General features: G+C 43.3%; 1 protein-coding gene across 7 annotated transcripts in view; it reads left to right on the top strand.

Annotated features, from left to right (window-relative positions):
- Positions 1-11: 11 nt before the first annotated feature.
- KDM1B (lysine demethylase 1B) overlaps positions 12-12964 on the top strand; it is a 62112-nt gene continuing 49159 nt past the window's right edge. For 3 of the 7 annotated variants that reach the window (XM_045497269.1, XM_045497267.1, XM_045497266.1), the window contains exons 1-6: positions 12-269; positions 589-632; positions 3802-3901; positions 5141-5268; positions 6530-6619; positions 7170-7281. In XM_045497269.1, coding sequence (XP_045353225.1) covers positions 27-269; positions 589-632; positions 3802-3901; positions 5141-5268; positions 6530-6619; positions 7170-7281 — 717 coding nt within the window. In that variant the 5' untranslated portion in view covers positions 12-26. Of the gene's footprint in view, positions 270-588; positions 941-3801; positions 3902-5140; positions 5269-6529; positions 6620-7169; positions 7282-12964 lie in introns of all 7 variants that reach the window. The other 4 variants (XM_045497273.1, XM_045497270.1, XM_045497272.1 and 1 more) reach the window with 3 other exon arrangements.

The raw sequence follows: 12964 nt of genomic DNA, 5'->3' as shown, positions 1-12964 counted from the left end.
GCGCCCCGGCTTGCGCAGCGGCGGAAATGGCCAGGGCGGGGCCAGCGCCGCGGCAAAGGCGAAGGCGGGGACCCTACTCCTCCCTGGTCCCGCCGGCTCCTCCCACTCCGGGTCACGCCGTGACAGGGGCGGAAGCGGCGGCGGCGGCGGCGGCCGAGCGGGGGCTGCGGCTCGCGGCGCGGATCGTGCTGTCCTGTGCGCGCAGCGCGCGGCTCCGGAGAGGCGCCGGCAGCCCGGGCCGGCGTGCGGCGTCTCGCCTGCGCTCCCAGGTGTGGGGCACGCGGCTCCGGGGGCGGGCGCGGGGGCGGCGGCGGATTTCGGGTGACAGCTCCGCACAAAGCGTTTTGGCTGGGGTGCAAGCTGCCTTTCTCCCCTCGTGCAGCGCCCCTCGCCCCGGTGGGAGGTGGACGGGTGCGCCGGGGGCTGCCCGCGCCCTCCCCGGATTGGAAAGGGCGTGCGGGGTCCGAGGACGGGGTGGGGGGGGGGTGGATTCCCGGGCTGGGGTGTTGCAGCGACCGGGTTCCCGGATCCGTCGCGGCGTTGAGGGTCTCACCTAATCCCCCCCTACAACGCTTCCTTTCTGTGCAGCGGTGCCTTCTCCCCCCGACTCCTTGCACCTTTCCGGCGCAAAGGTGAGCCCCGGAGGCTGTTGCTTCTCCGACTTTGGAGAAGAGACGAGAAAGCTTTTCGGAAAGCGAGGCGGCTGCAGCTGGCGCCGGGAACGTTGGGGGTCTCTCCTGGGGACTGTCAGAGCCCTGTCACCTGGGGAGCGTCTGCCGCCGGCGGCGAGCCCACACTCCGGGGGTAGGAACTCCCTGGCTCGTCCTTCCCAGCCGAGGTGTGGCGGCGGGGCGCCCTCACAGCCCTGCAGGTGTTGTAGGAATCTTCCCGGCGCAGCCACCACGCGTTCAGACACGAGCAGCATTGCCAGGTTGCTGGGGTAACTGCTCCGGGCCGGGGACCCGGTGGGGGCGGCCGGGGTTGGGGTAGCTGTTAGTCAACAGCCTGGCAGCTGGCAGGTGAAAGAGGAAGGAAGAGAGGCAGGCCCAGCTGTAGAAAGTTAGGGTTCCGTACTATGGAATCTAGCCAGCTGGAGGCCCAGCCCTCCCCGGGGTGGGGTGCGGGAGTCCCCAGACCACTCCATTTGGGGAGCTCCGTCACTCCACAGGTATGCACAGGACCCAGGGCTTCTGCGTTTTGTTTGGTTGCTTTAAAAAAAAACAAAAACCAAAACTCTATTGTAGTGGAAGAAAGGGGGCGGGAAGAAGGTATCTTCAGGAGGTACACGAGAAAATGACTACCAGTAATTAAATGGTCTTTCAGGCGGTGAAAGTAGTCCCTAAAGCATTCAGGCAACTGGACTGGATCCATATTTCGGAAAATTTGATTGGCGTGGGTGCAGTAAGGTGCTAGGCCTACCTTGTTTTAAATGACCCTGAGGGGAGTTCTTGTTTCTGTTGCCTCTGAAGAAGTTTCTGGTAGTTTATCTTATTTTTAGAAATTGTGCTGATGCCGCTGTAAATTTTTATTTCAATCAGAAGTCTTTTGGATTCAGATTTTTGTGAATTCTGTGGGTTTTTTTTTTTTTTTTTTAATATTCAATAGACTACTTCAGAAAAAAACCTTGGGAATTATTAAAATAGAAATCTAGACACTGATAGATATATCCATTTATTTATCCCCGCAAAAGCCCCTCACTTTTTTCATCCTTTTGTCATGTTAAAAGAAAACTAAAGCGATAAATTTAAATTTAGAAATATATGCTTATGTAATTATATTGAACATGAAACGAATTGATAAAATTAGATGTGTTTATCAGTTTGAAAAACCAGGTGAGAGCACTTTCAGCATACTAATTTGTTAGCACTTGCAATCAGTATATCTAACATGATATTTAAAGCACAAAAGCTGTAGCCTTTCCAACTTAAAAAATTTTCCCTTCATCTTAAGCCTCAAGAATCCAGTAACAGTGAAGACACAGAGCTGACAATGTCAGAAAAGGACGAGGGTGTATCACTGTTAATTCTGTAATTAAAGTTGAAAATGTAGTAACACTAAAAAATCATCACTTATGTTTTTTTCTCGACAACAGACTTAACAATGGCTTTTATAGCCAGTGTTTTCATTTCCTCTTAACCATTTCTTGAATTGTATAATTTTTCATTGCAACTAAATACATATTTTCCAGTACACAGTTGGATTAAAATGTTTGTTGAAGTTTCCAGAAACTATACTTACTTTGGAGAATGCTGGTATTTCTAGGTGATAGAGCCAAATGTTGCATGGAACTAGGCTGATGATACTGATGTTCCTAAACCCGACGTTAGACTCCAATATTTTTGCTGTAATCCTTACATGTACCATACATTTGTATATTCTATGTACATATTTACAAGTGCTTTATCTGTGGCTTTTTTTATGAATAACATAGGATGTACGTATTGCATAAAGAGATTTATTAGAGTGGACAGCCTTTTGAAAATATAAACGTGATCCAGAAAGCTTTTGGGTATAAGAATTACAGGTAGACAGTAGTTCTTCTAACATTATTAGGGCATTATCCAGTGGTATAACGAGTGGTGTAGAACCAAAAGGCAACTTATTTGATGCTTAACTGTAATGCATTTCAGAATATGTATAGAGATTATGTGTTCATAACTAACATAATGGTTTTGAGAAAGTGAAGACTGAGTCAGAGGAAAGTCATCTGTAACACTGATGTCAAGATTCCTGAGAGTTGGTGTAGATTGCAGATGAAGTTGTCACACATGATGTTAGTAATCTGTGAAAAATGCTCTTATGAATGTTAGTATAATTCACGGATACAAAACAGTAGGATTACAAAGCCCTCAAAGCTTTTATCCAAGATGAAGATTATGTTTGAGGAATTTGTATCTTATGATAACACTTTTCCACTTTCAAATTTCTTACCCATAGATATGTCCTATTTTTCATACTATTATTGTGTGTGTGTGTGTGTAGTAATATGATGGATCAGGGAAGGAATTGTGTGTTAATTGTAGAATATGTTATTGAGTACTTTAAGCATTTTTCATTATTTAATTTAATTAAAAATACTAATTTGATAATTCTTAATCTTTCATGATGACTATGCATTGTTTTTCTTAGAGACTTTTGTTCTTAGTGCTTGTTTAACCATGCTGTTATTAGACTAGTTTGAGAGCTCATAAATTTTTCTAGTAGAAGATACCAGTGACTGTCTAACCCAGATTCCTAAATGCAGTAATGCATTTACAGTAATGCAGTAATGACTGGACAGCATGTCTGAGATTTTACTGAGAGGGAACCAATGAGTTTTCTTTGTGAAGTATAAGATCAAAATTCAGGAACTACTAAGAAGATATAGTAAGGGAGAGAGGAATGGAACAGACAAAATGCAGGTGGTTTTACTCACTGAATTTTACAAACAGTAGTGTAATTGGTTTATTGGTCATTGGTGTGTTTCTTATTTTTATACTTTGAAATGTATATGTTAGTAACGGACAACATTTATTGAGTACAGTACTTACAATATGCCAGGTCAGGTGCTTTAATAGATTATCTTAACTGCTCGAACCACTTCTGTGGGGTACACTCTTGCTGTGCCCATTTTGTATACGGGAACACGGAGGCTAGGTCTTAGATTAAGTAGCTTGAAAGCAGTGGCTTCACACCAGGGCAGTCTAACTGCGGAGCGTATGCTCTTACCTAGTAAACTGGATAATGAATTTGCTCCGGAGGGTCAAAAGCATTATTATTTACTCATTTAATTTTTTTTTTGTTTTTTTTTTTTTTTTGAAGATTTTCTGAAACAATGGCGACCCCTCGGAGGAGGACAAAGAAAAAGGCATCTTTTGATCATTCTCCAGATAGCCTGCCTTTGAGGAGCTCCGGTAGGCAGGTACCGCTCACTTGTTCACTCAGTGCACCTGTTTTGTTGTAATTACTCTCCACACCCGGCGTGGGGCTTAAAGTCACAGCTGCACGCTCCGCCAACTGAGCCATCCTGGCACCCCACGATGCACCTGTTTTGAGCACACGAGATTGTGACGATTTGGGCTGAAGTATTAGAGATGAAAAGATATCTTTTCAGTCCTCAAGGAACTTGAAGCCTAGTGGAGAAATTCCCCTCGGAACGATCACAGCACAGTGTGATAAAGGGCTAGCGTGTAGAAAAACGGTACATCTGGTGGAGGAACTGCAAAGACAAAGGGGTAGAGTGTGAATCAGCGTGGGCTGTTCAGAGAATCACAGCTGTGTGGTTGCTCCCAGGATATGAGCTTCGGCCAGATCATGCTTGGCGTGGTGTCGTTCACAGGAACTTGGACTTCAGCTTGGAGCTGGTTGGGTGCCGTTGGCGGGTTCCTTGCAGCCATCTCTTCTCTACGGTTTTGTTTTGTCTTTAAAGAAAAATATTGAATGATGCAGTTCTTTTTCTAAAATTACTCAATTTTGGGGGGCTGGCTCAGTTGGAAGAGCATGTGACTCTTGATCTCGGGGTTGTGAGTTCGAGCCCTATGTTAGGTGTAGAGATTACTTGAATACAAAAACTTAAAAAAGATAATACAGTTACTCAATTTTTCTTTATTGGCAGTGCTGAGAGTATATAACTGCTCTAATTAAAGAAAGCCTGAGAGTGGCTTTTATTTTGACCAGTACAGCTTTTCCTGAGAAAGGCTCATGTGTTTTATTTATTGTCTTATTTTCTTAAAATATTTATTTATTTTGAGAAAGAAAAAAAGAGAGCAGGGGAGGGGCAGATAGAGGGAGAGTGAGAATCCCAAGCAGGCTCTGCCCAACACGGGGCTCGATCTCATGAACCTTGAGATCACGACCTGAGCCCAAATCAAGAGTCGGCCGCTTAACCCACTGAGCCACCCAGGTGCTCTGGCTCGAGTGTGTTTTAGTTTTCTCCTCAGAGACCTGTCATTCAAGTGCTCCTTGTGTATTTCTAGCCTGTCCGTGAATTACTTGCACTCTGCTGTCTCAGGGAAGTTGCTGTCTTATCAGCCCTTCCCCTGCTGCCAGGACGTTGTTGATTTTCATAAGGTGGAAGTTATTTCAGTAATAAAAACCTTCTACCTCCTTCACTCCTCGCCCTTCTGGGGAAATTGTAACCTCACAGCTGGTTCTTCTTCAGGCCAAGAAGAAAGCAACAGAGACAACAGACGAGGATGAAGACGGCAGTTCAGAGAAGAAATACAGGAGATGTGAAAAGTCAGGCTGCACAGTAGCGTGTCCCGTGTGCTTTGCAAGTGCTTCTGAAAGGTCGGTGTGGATGGGGTGTGTCAGCCTCCCATTCCTGCTCAGAATTCCTGCATTCTTGGTGGGAACATCATCTTCCAAGATGGTTTTCTTTTTTTTTTTTCAACGTTTATTTATTTTTGGGACAGAGAGAGACAGAGCATGAACGGGGGAGGGGCAGAGAGAGAGGGAAACACAGAATCGGAAACAGGCTCCAGGCTCTGAGCCATCAGCTCAGAGCCTGACGCGGGGCTCGAACTCACGGACGCGAGATCGTGACCTGGCTGAAGTCGGACGCTTAACCGACTGCGCCACCCAGGCGCCCCAACCAAGATGGTTTTCTAAAGATAGAGATAGGTAGCATAAGTCCTTTAAGAATAGAGACCGTCCCCCTGTACGCTTCCTCTGCTCGACCTAGATGTAGAAGCTCTACGCAGTGGCCAATGTCCTCAGGTCCCATGCACCATGGCCGTATTGCTCCTGGGGGTTGAGGGTGGGGTGGGGACACTGGAGGGCAGACCATGGGCTCCCCTGGGAGCCCAGCACATGGTTACTTTCCCTGTGCTTCCTCTCCTCCTCAGATAACCTGTCTCCTCTTCCAGCGGACATATACGGGTCTCACTGAAACCATGAAGCCACCAGCACTCTTGCCATTTTTATTGGGATGACCCAAGCATGACCTTTTACTTCCAGAGAAGAGTCTTCAGATAAGGCTTCAGATTCCATAAAACCTGGCAAACAAATCCCCATTGTTATTTTCTAGTCACACAGAGGTGCTGGTGTTAGCGTTCACTGCAGCATTGTATTTCATTCTTTGGCGACATTATTGGCTGTTTGACAGGTTACGTTTGCCAGATACGTTTGCTTGATGGTCAGATTCCAGCTGGCCGGATTTGTTCACTACTCAGTATTGGGGCCATATGTTATTGCCAGAGACTGCACTTGTCTCCTTCATACACGTGAAGCTTGCAGGAAGCACAGTGACACCCCTTGTATCATGTCATAAAACTCTATCATTGCTCCGGGGAGTCTTGGTAAAACTTTGAAGCCCCGGGTCCTTCTGGGGTCTGGGTTAGGTACTGTGAATCTGAGCCCCTGTGCCCTCACCGTGTATCATTATGGATCAAACATCCTTTCAGTTTCCCCTGTCATCAACTCTTGGTTGTTAGGATTCTAAGTGGAGATCGCACAAAATGGGCTTGTCGAATGTGCTTAATACACGTGTTTAAAGAGGGAGAAGAAATGCTTACTCATCACCAAAGCTGCGCGTCTTTGCTATTTTCAGATGTGCCAAAAATGGCTACACGTCCCGATGGTATCACCTCTCCTGTGGGGAGCATTTCTGTAACGAATGCTTTGACCATTACTACAGAAGGTTTGTTCACTAATTGTTGGAGGTTTCCATGGTGGAGGGCACGGTGGTGGGAGTGGTGGGGGGAGGCGGAAGGGGTCAGGCAGTTAAGACGGAGCCCACAGGCTTACTGAGTTACTCCCCCGTTCCAACCATGCCAACTACAGCCGTGCCAGAATTTCGATGCAGTAGTTTGCTGTGTGCGTGCTTATGTGCGTGCACATTCAGGGCTCAGAAAGTATCTGCTGTGAGATAGTCATTGTTTTTACTCTGCAAGTTGTGAAAAATGTGGGCACTGCTTTGCTATTCTGTGACCTGCATGGGTGCAGAGATTTTGGGGAGGATGCTGACGACTACAGGGTGCTGGACAGTCATCCCTTCTTAATAGTTTTCGATACTAAACTGGAAGGACCTCACCCTTCCTGACAGCCTGTTTGAAGGGCACCAAGGTAACTTTCCCCCTTCTTAATGACAGGGCTAGTTAAATCCTTTACGTAAGACTTCCTAACCTTCCTGTTTTTGAAAACCTGGTGAACTTCTAGCTTGATATATTTATTTTTATTTATTTTTTCAGCCATAAGGATGGATATGACAAATATACTACCTGGAAAAAAATATGGACTAGCAACGGGAAAACCGAACCTAGCCCCAAAGCTTTCATGGCAGACCAGCAGCTCCCGTACTGGGTAAAAAAAATATATAATGCTTTATTGTGCTGGAAAACGTTTGTGGAGCCAAAGGCAAGAATGGATGAAAATACTGATTTTTTAGGAAATCTTTCTATTACTACACTTACTCTTCTTTCTGTGTCTTAAAGCATATCACGTTTTTTGTTTTTGTAGAAAACTTAGATAATTCACTTACTATAAAGAAGAAACTAAACTAAAACTGCCACCAGTTGATACACATCTCTCAAATCTTTTTTTCTGTTCATATTTTTATGTGTATGTTGAAGCACAGTTGCATGCTTTTATACACAAATCCTAATTAGGTTGAAAATCATACTTTGTGTATAATTTTTTGTAGTATTTAGTTTATTAACTTAACTTTATATTACTTTTCCATGTAGCCATGCTTGAAGATATATTTTAATGATTGTGTATATTATTAGGTAAATACACCATCATTTAATAAATGGCTAATTTTTAAAATATAGGTAATTCTGAGTTTCTCTTGTACACTTAAAATTTATTACTTTTTTACGTTTATTTATTTATTTTGAGAGAGAGGGAGAGAGAGAGAATCCCAAGCAGGCTCTGTCAGCACAGAGCCTGATGTGGGGCCCCAACCCACGAGCCATGAGATGATGACCTGAACCAATATCAAGAGCTGGACGCTCAACTGACTCAGCCACCCCTAAAAGTTTTTTTTATTGATGCAAAGCTCACATAACAAACTTAACTATTCTTTCATTAAGTTTTATTTAAGTAATCTCTATGCCCAACATGCGGCTCAAACTCACAACCCTGGAACCGGGAGTCGCATGCTGTTCCACTGAGCCAAGCAGGCGTCCCAAAACTATTTTAAATTTTTTTTTTTTCAACGTTTATTTATTTTTGGGACAGAGAGAGACAGAGCATGAACGGGGGAGGGGCAGAGAGAGAGGGAGACACAGAATTGGAAACAGGCTCCAGGCTCTGAGCCATCAGCCCAGAGCCTGACGCGGGGCTCGAACTCACGGATCGCGAGATCGTGACCTGCCTGAAGTCGACGCTTAACCGACTGCGCCACCCAGGCGCCCCCCAAAACTATTTTAAAGTGCACAGTGTAGAGGCATCTATTACACTGACAGTGCTGTGCAACCAAATACTAATTGCAAAGCCTCTTCATCGTTCACAGAAGAAACCTGTGCCCATCAAGCAGTCCCCTTCCATTTCCGCTCCCCCAGCTCCTGACAGCCCCTGATCTTTATGGACTACCTCTTTAGGATGTTTTATGTAAAGGAATCAAGCAGCATGTGACCTTTCGTGACTGGCTTCTTTCTCAGAGCATAACGTTTTTGAGGTTTATCTCTGTTGTACTTCATTCCTTTCAATGGGTAATGTTCCATAGTGTGGGGTGGTCAGATTCTATTTATCTGTTTATCTGATGACATTTGGGTTGTTGTCACCTTTTTGTTATTGCAAGTAGTTGCTGCTGTGGACATTTGTGTGTGAATATTTGAATTATCTGCTTTCAGTTCTGTTTGGTACATATATACCTTGGAATAAAATTGCTGGGTCATATGGTAATTCTATGTTTTACTCTGAGAGGGACTTGTAGACTGTTTTCCGTAGCAGATTGCTGTACTGTCTTCATTCCCAGCGGTAGTGCATGAGGCTTCAGATTTCACCATATCCTCACTCTCATTTTCCATTAATTTGATTCTATGTATCGTAGTGGGTGTGAGTGACAGATACCACTCGTGGGGTGTCTTGCTGTGGTTTTGATTTCTGTAACGACTAATGCATTTTTTGTGTGTGTGCTTGTTGGTCATTTGTTTATCATCTTTGGAGAAATAACTAAGTCTTCTGTCCATTTTGAAATATTGATTCCCTATGCTGTACACTTTGTTTCTGTGACTTAACTAATAATTGGAAGTTTGTAGGTCTTAGTTGCCTTCACCTATTTCGCCCATCCCTCTATCCACCTCCCTCTGGTGACCAGCAGTTCTCTGTATTTGAATCTCTTTTTGTTGTTGTTGTGATTCATTTATTTTTTAGGTTCCACATATAAGCAAGATCATACGGTATTTGTCTTTCTCTGACTTATTTCACTTAGCACAACACTGAGTTCATCCATGTTGTTACAAACAGCAGAGACTCATTGTTTTCTATGGCTGTGTTCTATTGTATATATATATATCCCACATCATCATCTTTTTTTATTTTGAGAGTGTGCAAGCATGTGAGAGTGGGGGAGGGGCAGAGAGAGAGAGAGAGAGAGAGAGAGAATGAATCCCAAGCAGGCTCCATGCTGCCACTGCAAAGCCTGATGTGGGGCTTGATCTCACGAACCGTGGGATCATGACCTAAGCTGAAATCAAGAGTCAGACGCTTAACCGAACCACCCGAGCACCCCCTACACCACATCTTCTTTCTCCATTCATCTGTTGATTGACGCTTGGGTTGCTGTCATAATTTGGTTATTGTAAACAAGGCTGCAGTAAACATAGGGGTGCACATATCTTTTCAAATTAATGTTTTCATTTTCTTTGGGTAAATACCTAGTAGTGGAATTATTGGATCATATGGTATTTTGATTTTTTATTTTATTTTATTTTTTTTAATTTTTTTTTTTCAACGTGTTTTTATTTATTTTTGGGACAGAGAGAGAGCATGAACAGGGGAGGGGCAGAGAGAGAGGGAGACACAGAATTGGAAACAGGCTCCAGGCTCTGAGCCATCAGCCCAGAGCCTGACGCGGGGCTCGAACTCACGGACCGCGAGATCGTGACCTGGCTGAAGTCGGACGCTTAACTGACTGCGCCACCCAGGCGCCCCGATTTTTTATTTTTTGAGGAAACTTCATATATTTTCCACAGTGGTTGCCCCAATTTACATTCCTACCAACAGTGCATGAGTGTTCCCTTTTCTCCACATCCTCACCAACACTTACTATTTACATTATTTTTGATGTTTTTTTTTTTTTAATTTCTTTTGAGGGAGTGGGAGTGGAAGGGGCAGAGAGAGAATCCCAGGCAGGCTCCACACTGTCAGCATAGAAGAGCCTGATGTGGGGCTCGAACTCACAAACCATGAGATCATGACCTGAGCCCAGATCAAGAGCCGGATGCTTAATTGACTGAGCCACCCAGGTGCCCCTATTTCTTGACTTTTTAATACTAGTCCTCCTTATAGGCTTAAGGTGATATCATTGTGGTTTGGATTTGTATTTCCCTGATGATGAGTGATGTTGAGCATCATTTCATGGGTCTGTTGGTCATCTGTATGTCATCTGTGGAAAAATGTCTGTTCAGGTTCTCTGCCCATTTTTTTTTTTAATTTTTTGTTTTTAACGTTTATTTATTTTTGAGACAGAGAGAGACAGAGCATGAACAGGGGAGGGGCAGAGAGAGGGAGACACAGAATCTGAAACAGGCTCCAGGCTCTGAGCTGTCAGCACAGAGCCCAACGCGGGGCTCGAACTCACAGACTGTGAGATCATGACCTGAGCCGAAGTTGGACGCTTAACCGACCGAGCCACCCAGGCGCCCCTATCTCTGCCCATTTTTTTTTTTTTTTTTTTTTTAAATTTTTTTTTTTTCAACGTTTATTTATTTTTGGGACAGAGAGAGAGCATGAACGGGGGAGGGGCAGAGAGAGAGGGAGACACAGAATTGGAAACAGGCTCCAGGCTCTGAGCCATCGCCCAGAGCCCGACGCGGGGCTCGAACTCACGGACCGCGAGATCGTGACCTGGCTGAAGTCGGACGCCTAACCGACTGCGCCACCCAGGCGCCCCTCTCTGCCCATTTTTAATCAGGTTATTTGTTTTCTTGGTGTTGAGTCGTAAAAGTTCTTTATATATAGTTTGGATATTAACTCTTTATTGGCGTATCACTTGCACACGTCTTCTCCTATTCACTGGATTGCCTTTGGGTTTTGTTGATGGTTTCTTCACTGTGCAAACTTTTTATTTTGATGTGTTCCCAGTAGTTTATTTTTGCTTTTGTTTCCCTTGCCTTAGGAGACCTATCCATAAATAATGTTACTAAGGCCAATGTCCATGAAATTACTGCCTATGTTTTCTTTTAGTAGTTTTATGGTTTCAGGTCTCTCATTTAGATCTCTAACCCATTCTGAGTTTATTTTTGTGTATGGTGAGAGAAAGTGGTCTGGTTTCATTCTTTTGTAGGTAGCTGTCCAGTTTTCTCAGCACATTTATTGAAGAGACTGTGTTTCCCCCATTGTATATTCTCTATTGTAGATTAATTGATCATATAAACATGGGTTTATTTCTGGGCTCTCTATCTTGTTCCATTGACCTGTGTGTCTGTTTTTGTGCCAGTACCGTAGTGTTTTGATTACTACAGCTTTGTGATATATCGTGAAATCTGGGATTGTGATACCTCCAGTTCTTTTCTTTCTCAAGATTGCTTTGGATTCAAGGTCTTTTGTGGCTTCATACAAATTTTAGGATTATTCTAGTTCTGTGAAAAATGCTGTTGGTATTTTGGTAGAGATTCCACTAAATCTGTAGATTGCTTTGGGTAGTATGGACATTTTGACAATATTCTTTCAATCCGTGAGCATGATATATATTTCCATTTGTGTCATCTTCAGTTTTTTCCATTAATATCTTAGTTTTCAGAGTACAGATCTTTCACTTCCTTGGTTAACTTTATTCCTAGGTATTTTTATTTTTGGTGTAATTGTAAATTGGGATTGTTTTTTTTTTAATTTCTCGTTCTGCTACTTCGTTAATTAGCATATAGAAAGGCAACAGATTTCTGTATGTTAATCTTATATTTTGCAACTTTACTGAATTTATTCTAATAGTTTTTTGGTGGAGTCTTTAGAGTTTTCTATATATGGTATCATGTCATCTGCCAGTAGTAACAGTTTTACTTCTCCCTTACCAATTTGGATGCCTTTTATTTCTTCTTTTAAATGCTTATTTACTTTTTTGAGAGAGAGAGAGAGCAAGAGTGAGAGAGAGCGAGAGCGAGCACAAGCGGGGGAGGGGCAGAGAGAGATGGAGACATAGGATCCAAAGCAGGCTCCAGGCTCTGTGCAGCCAGCACAGAACCCAACACGGGACTTGACCTCTCAAATTGCAAGATCATGACCTGAGCTGAAGGCAGACGCTTAACCGACTGAGCCACTTAGTCTCGCCCATGCTTTTTATTTCTTTATGCAGCAGACAAAAAAAAAAAAAAAATGAAAGGCATCTTTTTCCCATTTTTAATTGGGTTGTTTATCTTTTGTTGTTGAATTGTAAGAGTTCTTTATATATTTTGGATCCTAAGCCCTCATGATATACGACTTGCAAATATTTTCTCCTATAGGTTGCCTTTTCACTTCTTGATAGTGTCTTTTGATGCATAAACATTTTTAATTTTGAAGTTCAGTTTATCCATTTTTTCTTTTGTTGCTTGTGTTTCTGGTGTCATATCCAAGAATCCATTGCCAAATCTGAGGTCATTAAGATTGACTTCTGTGTTTTCTTCTAAGAGTTTTATCACTTTAGCTCTTCATTTAGGTATTTGATCCATTTTGAATTTTTGTATGTATGTGAAGGAGGTGTTCGACTTTATGGATAGCTGCACACTCAAAAAATAAACTTTTTACTTTGGAATAATTTTAAATTTATGGAAAAGTTGCAAGGATAGTAACAGAATTCCAATGTGTCCTTTATCCAGTTTCTCCTGATGTTATCACCCAACAG

This window comes from Leopardus geoffroyi, chromosome B2 (genome assembly GCF_018350155.1).
Source record: "Leopardus geoffroyi isolate Oge1 chromosome B2, O.geoffroyi_Oge1_pat1.0, whole genome shotgun sequence".
NCBI lineage: Eukaryota > Metazoa > Chordata > Mammalia > Carnivora > Felidae > Leopardus > Leopardus geoffroyi.
This window is presented reverse-complemented; position numbering and strand designations above follow the sequence as displayed.